General features: G+C 36.8%; 1 protein-coding gene across 1 annotated transcript in view; it reads left to right on the top strand.

Moving 5' to 3' along the window:
• Positions 1 to 694: 694 nt before the first annotated feature.
• LOC104409056 (TATA-binding protein-associated factor 172-like) overlaps positions 695 to 9,112 on the top strand; it is a gene marked incomplete at its 5' end in the record, with an annotated part of 10,262 nt that continues 1,844 nt past the window's right edge. The window contains 12 exon segments of the mRNA XM_010018836.1: positions 695 to 896; positions 1,291 to 1,439; positions 4,291 to 4,443; positions 4,963 to 5,084; positions 5,166 to 5,333; positions 5,522 to 5,599; positions 5,680 to 5,809; positions 6,447 to 6,588; positions 6,770 to 6,900; positions 7,302 to 7,427; positions 8,199 to 8,351; positions 8,935 to 9,112. The exon segment at positions 8,935 to 9,112 is cut by the window's right edge and continues 45 nt beyond it. Of these exon segments, the coding sequence (XP_010017138.1) occupies positions 695 to 896; positions 1,291 to 1,439; positions 4,291 to 4,443; positions 4,963 to 5,084; positions 5,166 to 5,333; positions 5,522 to 5,599; positions 5,680 to 5,809; positions 6,447 to 6,588; positions 6,770 to 6,900; positions 7,302 to 7,427; positions 8,199 to 8,351; positions 8,935 to 9,112 (1,732 nt within the window).

The following is a 9,112-nucleotide window of genomic DNA, read 5'->3' on the forward strand; positions in this document are numbered from 1 at the left end:
TTCCAACCCTAACTATTCTATGATTTTATACATGTTTAAAAAGGAAAAAATCCCATAGGAAGTAAAAGAGGGTAGAATTGGCCCATCAAAGCTACTATTTAAGGACTTCCATGCTAGGAAAAACCTGAGCATCTCTTTAAGATATCTGACATAAAAATGTGTTTGTGCTGATGAGAAAGACATGTACATACACACATGCTCCCTTGGGAGGATGTGAATTTCTTTCTGGGTGTCTTGTCACACAGAGTTAATAAGACTCCCAACACAGAACTCATCTCCCTAAACATAAATGGGATGAGTCTAGGATGAATTTGCAAGCCGGGAATTTTTAAATCTGTGTATCTGTATTTAAGCAGTGACTTTTTTTATAAAGTTCTGAGTACTTAGTACTGTATTTTCCCAGTGTAAAACACTTCCTTAATTACCAAGGGCTGCTTTAATTTTCATTTTGTCTAAAACCCTAAATATTTTGTTACTCAGAATTTTAACTGTGTTGGGGAGTAATGCTTGTTCAAAGTTCTGTTGTCATCTTCTAGAAGAATTTTTCAGTTCTAAACAATTAAACCTTGTGAAGGCCTTTTCAGGCATTCTTTGGAGGGCAGCAGGGACTGTAAGACTGTTTTTAATTGAAAGTAACTCAGTAATTTCTTTACAATTCATATTAATCTTTTCTCTACCCTTTTCTTCTGTTCAGTTAATACAGCACTTGACTCATCTTTATATGTGCCTTCAACATCCCAGCACTGCAGTGAGACACATGGCTGCTCGCTGTGTAGGTGTTATGAGCAAAATTGCTACCATGGAAACAATGAATATCTTTCTAGAGAAAGTTCTGCCATGGTTGGGAGCAATAGATGACAACACCAAACAAGAAGGTGCAATTGAAGCACTTGCATGTATCCTTACTTGAGCATTCAAAAATGTGGGAACTTCTTTGCAGTTGCTTAATTTGGGAGAACAAAAACTATGCCTGAAAAAATGGGAAGAGGAACTGAACTATGTTCCTCATGTAGGCAAGAAATAGAGGAAGCTTTTGTTTGTATCGCCTTTATTTTAATGAAGTTTTGATGGAGATAATCGGATTCCTCAAATGGTGGAACTCACCAGGCTAAATGTAACTCGGTGGCTGAGACTTCTCTCTCCCCCCCACCCTATTGCTTTGTTAGTAGAAATCTTGTTCATGTAATCTATTAATGACTTTCACCTGTTGAGTGGGAAATCTGCCAGGTATATATTCATGTCGGACAGTCCTGAACTGGTGAAAACTTACTTCCTTAATAACTGATCCAGGTGTAATGGAGCAGCTGGATGTTGGTATTGTTCCATACATTGTTCTTCTAGTGGTTCCAGTTCTGGGTAGAATGAGTGATCAGACAAACAGTGTACGTTTTATGGCTACCCAGTGCTTTGCAACACTAATTAGACTAATGCCTCTTGAGGTAAGCTCAAGTTGTAAGTATACTGAGTATGTGAACTGCCCTCTGTCTACTTTTTCACCAGCCAAAAAGTCCAAGCTTCTGGTTTATTAAATGCTGAGCAAGTAGCTTTTTATAGATGTTGAGTCCATATCAGATATTGAAGATGTGTCCTTTATAAGGTAAAATGAGTAAAATTGGACCCTTTGTTAGTAATTTTTGAAATCACTGTTGAAGTAAAATTTCTCTTTACAAGAGACTGGGTACATGAAGTTAAAAGTGCATACTCATTAATCTTCTATGTAACACTGCTTTTGCTAGTTTTAGCTCAAAAGTCTCAGGAGTTACATGTGTGCTCACTATCTATGTGTGGTATTGTGTATGCGGTCAAGAGAAATGCATGAAGAACCAATACTGATTTAAAAGGAAGAGATGAAATAGCAGTAATGGAAATAGCGTGGAGATACATTCAGTTACTTATTCCTAGTTCCTAAAATCAAAAAGCCCCAACCTACAGCTTTGGGCAAAATACTACATTTATTATGATCCAGTAGTGTTTAGTCAATCAGGTTTGCTTCAGTTTTTCACTCCTCTTACAACTTGCATTCCTCAGACACTTTCTAATATCACGCTTGGACTAACTACAAGGCTTCTAAGTAACTTATTTTCACCACCAGATGGTAATAGAAGACAGTTCAGAATTCCTTTGCATGTTTCTAATGAGAAAAAAAAATTGTCAGTTTAATGGGTTTAATATCTTCTATTATGGCAATTTTAAATTTCATATAATAACCTTAGAATCGGTTAACTAGCTATCTGCATTAAATGGTGCACTTACTTCCTATGTTTACACTGAAATGTTGAAGAAGTTAAAAGTGAGCGAAGTAGAAATGAATTTCTGGCATGCTACTGTCTATTCCAGTACTGTTCACACCAGTGCCCTTCGTATGCATCTGGATACAGACCTATGGAATACATATAAGTTGGATTATGAGATTTTTTTTAAAGCTATTTTAATAGAATTTAGTGAGTGTCTCTTAGAAATGCAGAATACTTGATTTATTAATTGCATAAATGTGCATTATCAGTTCGTGTTTCTTTCCCATAGTTACTCAAGAACTCCCTGAGGACCTCACTTTCCGGTTAAGGAAGTTCAGCATCAGATACTGAAATCTATTTAATATGCAGACTGAGTGAAATAGATCAATAATGAGTGAAAATACCAGTACTGTTGTGGAACAGTCTTTTGAATGCCAGCAATTTTAAATGTTAGGCCAAACGAAGAATATAAGTTGATAAATGTAGAGGGGTTGGAGTCACCTCAGTGGAAGGAGTAGGGGGTGGATTTGTAGGGACTGGGGAAATAGATGTATTATGAGACAATACTTTATGAAGGCATCCTTCTTTGAGGTTGAAATAACTTTATTACTAATTTTCATAGTCAACTTTTCATGCATGCTTTGTGTGAAAAAACTCATGGAGTGATGTTTTATGGATACAGTTTTACTTTCTTAAATGGGAAGAACTTTATAGAGTAGTCTTGCAGATACTTCATAAGACAAATTCTTAGTGCTTTCTGTAGTTATAGTGTTGGTATAAAAAAACCCAGACTCTTTCAATTTTATGTCCCTGAAGCATGACTTTTAGTTTTGTAACAAAGAGTCTCTCTAGTCATCTGTGTTTATTGCTGGCGTTTTATATACTGCCTAAAATGTGTGACCTAAATTCAGTTCCTGGATAAGTAGAAATGATAGAGGTCTGAATAAGCTTTGAGTTTCTAATCTGTATTTTTGTGTTGTTTCTCATTGTGAGGAATTGGAAACAATAGCAGTAAATGAATTGGGAGAACTTAGCTTGCTCAGTTTCCTGTGTCTTTATTGTCAATTTCATTATTCATTCAACTCTAAAGATGAAAATATGACTGAGAGAAGAATTTTAAGATAAATGGTTCAGCTTAATCTGTCCTGTTTATTGATAAGCAATCATACTGCAAGTTGATAATATACTTGAACAAAATTAACTGGCATGGTATTCATGCTTCAGACATACTATTTTCTAAGAGAGAGTAAGAAGAGCAGTTGAACAATTATGCTGTTGTCCATGTGTATGTGCATCTTAAATACCTTATTGGAACCCTTCTTACATCTGAAATCTGGGTTAGTTACCTTCCTTATTAATCACATACACAGTGGAATGGTAAGAGTTCTTCTCAGCCAGGAGCGCTCCCCAAGTGATTAGTAACTTGAGTTTTGAAGTAAGCTAACTAAAGATGGAGGTGGCCCAGAAAACTGGGATGACACATGTAACGATGGGACATCTCACTGTCTCTCTTGCTACTGTGTATTGTTAGCAAGCAAGAATGTCTGAACATACTTGGTGTCCAGATACTCACCCACAACATACAAGTATCTCTACTGGAATGGGAAGTACCTAGGAAGCCAGCGTCTGCTGGAGGAGTTTAGGTTTTTCTTTTTCCAACTGCCTGAATTCATGCTGTGACTTCCAGTATCACTTTAGGTCCAATTATACTAACATCTGTGAGAGGAAAAAATCTATCTGCTTGGTATGGTGGATTTGGCTAAGGAGAAATGGGTGTTAAAGGATTCTCTAGCTAGCCAGATAAACTTTCTGATTAGAGGTAGAATATCTAAGATTTGTAGAATCTTACAGGCGTGACCAGGATTTCCATCTTCTGTGTGATTCTATCAAGCTTTTCAATGTGTTCTTTGAGGCACTGAGTTTGGATTTACACAACCAAGAAGATTGCAGAACTTTGCCATCTGTTTGTTTAAAATGTCTAAGCTAGTATGAATTCCTCTTACTCTCTGTGAATTAAGTACTGTAGCCTCTACATTGCTGCTTTAATATTTCCTAGGCTGGTATACCAGATCCACCAAACATGTCTGAAGAATTAATCCGAATGAAAGCTAAAGAACGTCACTTTCTGGAACAATTATTGGATGGAAAAAAACTGGAAAACTATAAAATTCCAGTACCAATCAAAGCAGAGCTCAGAAAATATCAGCAGGTAACAGCTTATACTTTTATTTTAAAAGAGCAGTTATGTTCTAGTCTGATACAATTCTACGGAAGGGTAGGAGTGGTTTGGGTGCTGGGGGTGTTTTGCCTGTGGGCTTTTGGGGGGTGGTGGTGTTTGTGTTTAGCTGTGCAGTGTCTATCTTGTGTTCTTGCATAAGGAAGAACAAATCAAGTAATGTGTGCCATATATACGGTTTCTCTTTTAATGGTGTATTTTTTCCCCTCTTTCATCTTTCTCAGGGAATGGCGAATGGGCTGTGCCTTGCTTAGACTGAGTGTAGCTGCTCTCCACTGCAAAGCCAGGCCTCCTTGTGCTGTTCGGCCATTTCTGTTTCCCCCTTTATTCCCCTCTGCTTTGAGTGAAAGGGCTGTAGTGAATGCATTTATGGTGGGAAACAAGCTTATAGTCTGGCAATGATGGATGATAGAATATACAGATGTTCAAACTGAAGATGAACTAGTCAAAAGCCAGTTCTTCTGAAGTGCTTTTTCTGTTTTCCAATTTCAGGATGGAGTCAACTGGCTGGCATTTCTCAATAAATACAAACTTCATGGAATTCTTTGTGATGACATGGGCTTGGGGAAAACTTTACAGTCCATTTGCATTCTTGCAGGTGATCATTGCCTCAGGTAAGTGTAAACAAATAACATTCTATCTTAAACATACTCTGTGAAAAACTTTTTTTTAAACTTGTTTTGATATTCTCGAAGGGCTCAGGAATATGCAAGAACAAAACTGGTGGACAGTGTTCCTCTTCCCTCCTTGGTGGTGTGCCCTCCTACACTCACAGGGCACTGGGTGGATGAAGTCGGCAAATTTTGCTCGAAAGAGTACCTTAACCCTCTGCACTATACAGGACCTCCTACTGAGAGAGCAAGGTAATGTATTTCGCATTTATGACTTGGATAGAGTAAAATACAACACAGAATTTTGCAATTCGCTTTACTGCTACTACTGAAGCATAATTTAGGGGTATGGTGAAACTTGGGATGGTACCTTTAAGATCTGAAATAATAACACTTGTAAGGAACATTTAGTTATCTCCTCTATTTTATTTTTCCTTAAGATTACAACACCAGGTGAAAAGACACAATCTCATAGTGGCTTCATATGATGTTGTAAGAAATGACATTGACTTCTTCAGGTAAGAATTGGTTTGTTTTCTGAAGTTTTTAATAGCTTACAATTTTAAATTATACTTAAGTCTGCATTATTCTTTTCCAGAAATATTAAGTTTAATTACTGCATTCTTGATGAAGGCCATGTAATAAAAAATGGAAAAACAAAACTGTCAAAAGCAGTAAAACAGCTGACTGCCAATTACAGGATAATTCTTTCTGGCACACCAATCCAGGTAACTGCTTCTCTTTTCCTGGAGTTGGGTGAGTGGTAGAAAACAAGTGAGACAGATCTATTTTGCAGTCTGGTTTATTGTGGTTTTTATCAGAGCCACCTTGTTCAAAGTATACATTGTATTAAAAAAAAAAAGAAAAGCCTTTCACTGCTAAATACTTGAAATGACATCTTTTTCCTTTCCTAGTACACCCGTGTATTGGGGAATGGGTGCAGGATTCATGGTAGTAATGGGGGCTCAAAAGTTGGCAACAAGACTTTCTCTAGCACTTGTTTTATAAGCAGCATGCAGGGAAGGGAACTCCAGATCTTGGGCTTTCTCCTGTTGAATTGTTTGTGGAGTATCTGTCTTTGGGACAAAGACCGCTGGCATTTCCTGCGGTTTGTCCAGAACTCACAGTGTGGCTTAATACATCAGACACAATAGAAAGTCCATTTCTGTGTCAATATGCAGGTACGAGTCTTCTGTAACTTAGTTTGATGAAAGAGCCACCAAGTTCCAAGAGCTCAAAAGTACATCGAAGTGTTCTGTTCGTTGTTTTATAGGCAGTGTTAAATAGATATGGAAATGTTTGTGATAACTTGTAACAACTCATTTCTTCTGAAAATAACTTAAGAAATGTTCTGTCTATGTTCAGAACAATGTCTTAGAGTTGTGGTCATTGTTTGACTTCCTCATGCCGGGATTTTTGGGTACTGAACGCCAATTTGCAGCTCGTTACGGCAAACCAATACTAGCAAGTAGAGATGCCCGAAGCTCCAGTCGAGAACAAGAGGCTGGTAAGGATCAAACGTTAAATCTTGGGGTTTGTTTTCTTCATTTAAATGAGAACTGCACATGAAAAGAGAAAGTGTGGTCAGTTCCAGTGTAAGAAATTGGGGGTGAGAGGTGGACATGTCAAAAAAAAATTATTTTTTTTTTTTCCTTCTCCTAAAATACTGCTTCCGTTGTCTTCTCCAGGGGTTCTTGCAATGGAAGCACTGCACCGCCAGGTTCTGCCATTCCTCCTAAGGAGGATGAAAGAGGATGTACTGCAGGATCTTCCACCCAAAATTATTCAAGATTATTACTGTATTCTCAGTCCTCTACAGGTATGCTTAAAAAGTGGCTGGAAGCTTAGTGTTTTCAGCACAGTTAAGACCACAAAGGAACTGCTTCTGTATTCCTGGGTTAAGGTGATGTGACCTCTGACGTTCATCAGGATCATGGGACTAAAATGTGTTTTCTAATACATGTTTTAAAACTAATTTCAGTCCAGTTACAATAGAGTATTTCTTTTAGCTTAATTTCTGGCATCATTCTATACCAACATCTTTCCAAGCCAAAAAAAAATTGCAAGAGATTGCACGGTTAATATTGATCTTGTGCTCCGTATGTAGTTTCCTTAATTTATGGTAATTCAGAACTTTAACTTGGAATTAAAATCTAAAAATGTCTGTTTCTTTTTTTTTCTATTGGGGAAAACATACTCAATCTCTTGTCTGCTCTACAGGTTCAGCTTTATGAAGATTTTGCCAAGTCTCGTGCCAAATGTGATATAGATGAAACAGTTTCTTCAATTTCACTGAATGAAGAAACTGAAAAACCAAAGCTTAAAGCTACAGGTCACGTATTTCAGGTACAGATGTCTTTTTAATTTTTACTACCTAGTTCATTTATCTCTGGTTACTATTTCAAAATAGTTAACTTGTACATTTGTGGCTGTATGATCCAAGTAAAATATTTAGATTTTGGATCAGACTGCCTGAAAATGATGTATAGCTATTATGCTTAAATTATGTTCTTGGGTTTTAAGCAATATAAAACTGTCCTACTTTTTTAATGTTGTGCTTAACTGGTGTTCAGCTGTTTGTGGATCTTGGATACTACTTTTGATTAAAAACTGATTACCAGAAGTGCAAAACCTCAAAAAGAGAGGGAACTAATTTTGGTTTTATTAGTTGTTCCAGTACAAAATTAAGATACTAAACCATGAACAAAATAAGTTTCCTTAAGGTTAAATCTGAATTAATGAAGGTTCATGGTCTTACAGAATTGCAGGTTAAGTCTTGGCTACTGGGAAACAATAATTCTCAAAGGCTCTGCACAGCTCCCAAACCCATCTACTGTATCCCACACTCACATGAAGGTGTGGAAATGGTAGTATTTGTACTGTTCCAGATCAGGAACCAAGATCATTATGGACCTAATAGTTATTGGATACAGTTTGAAATACTGGTCTAGTTAACATAAACATGTAATGTTATTGTAATGAAAATACACCCTGAAGTTCAAACTGTGGAATGTGGCTGAGTGGCCCCTATACTTTGTAATCAGTTTTGTTCACCCTTTTTCTGTAACTACTTGTTACTAACTATTTCTTTGAACTTCATTTCCTAAACAATTCAAGGCACTGCAATACTTAAGAAAACTATGCAACCACCCAGCATTAGTGTTAACAACCCAACACCCAGAATATAAAAGAATTACAGAGCAACTTGCGGCTCATAGCTCATCCCTTCGAGATATCCAACATGCACCTAAGCTGTCTGCTTTAAAACAAGTAAGTAGATGTGCATGTTGTGCCTTAAATTTCCTAAATGTGTCTCTACTGATGTTACAATTTAAAAAGTTTAAGACTTCATCAGTATGAAAATGATCTTAAAACTTTTAGTTAAGTATCAGATGAAATAGACTACAAGGGTTTTTTAGACACATGCCCTATTTTTTCTGTTCAATTCAAGGGGAACGGGAAAGCACAAGCTTGCTTCCGAGATGACAATGTTTACATAATTTTTGCTGCTTTGTCAAAAAACTTACTTTCATTCCGTTTCTTACTCCTGTCCGTCTTACTACAGAAGAACATTTATTATATGGGAGACTGCTAGCTCAAAAATGTTAGATTGTTTTACATACTTGAATTCTATTTTAAGTAAAACAAAATGAAGAAAATGACTATTCTGTTGACTCTTTATTTTTCATACTTTGACAGTAAAGCCAAATTGCATTATTATTTAAGTGGCTGTCACAGACTTCCTCTATAGTTTGTTTCTCTTATTTCTACTTTTAACAGTTCATCAATGTCAATATTTACATGAGATACACTGTCATCTTGATTACATGCTTGAATGCTCTTTTACTTTAAGCTGCTGCTAGACTGTGGTTTGGGGAATGGTGGATCTTCAGAAAGCGGTACAGAAGCTGTTGTGGCCCAGCACAGAGTACTTATCTTCTGTCAGCTTAAAAGCATGCTGGATATAGTGGAGCATGACCTTCTTCGACCTCAGTTACCTTCAGTTACTTATTTACGACTAGATGGCAGCA

The sequence above is a fragment of the Nestor notabilis genome, unplaced genomic scaffold (assembly GCF_000696875.1).
Source record: "Nestor notabilis isolate BGI_N333 unplaced genomic scaffold, ASM69687v1 scaffold33347, whole genome shotgun sequence".
Classification (NCBI taxonomy): domain Eukaryota; kingdom Metazoa; phylum Chordata; class Aves; order Psittaciformes; family Psittacidae; genus Nestor; species Nestor notabilis.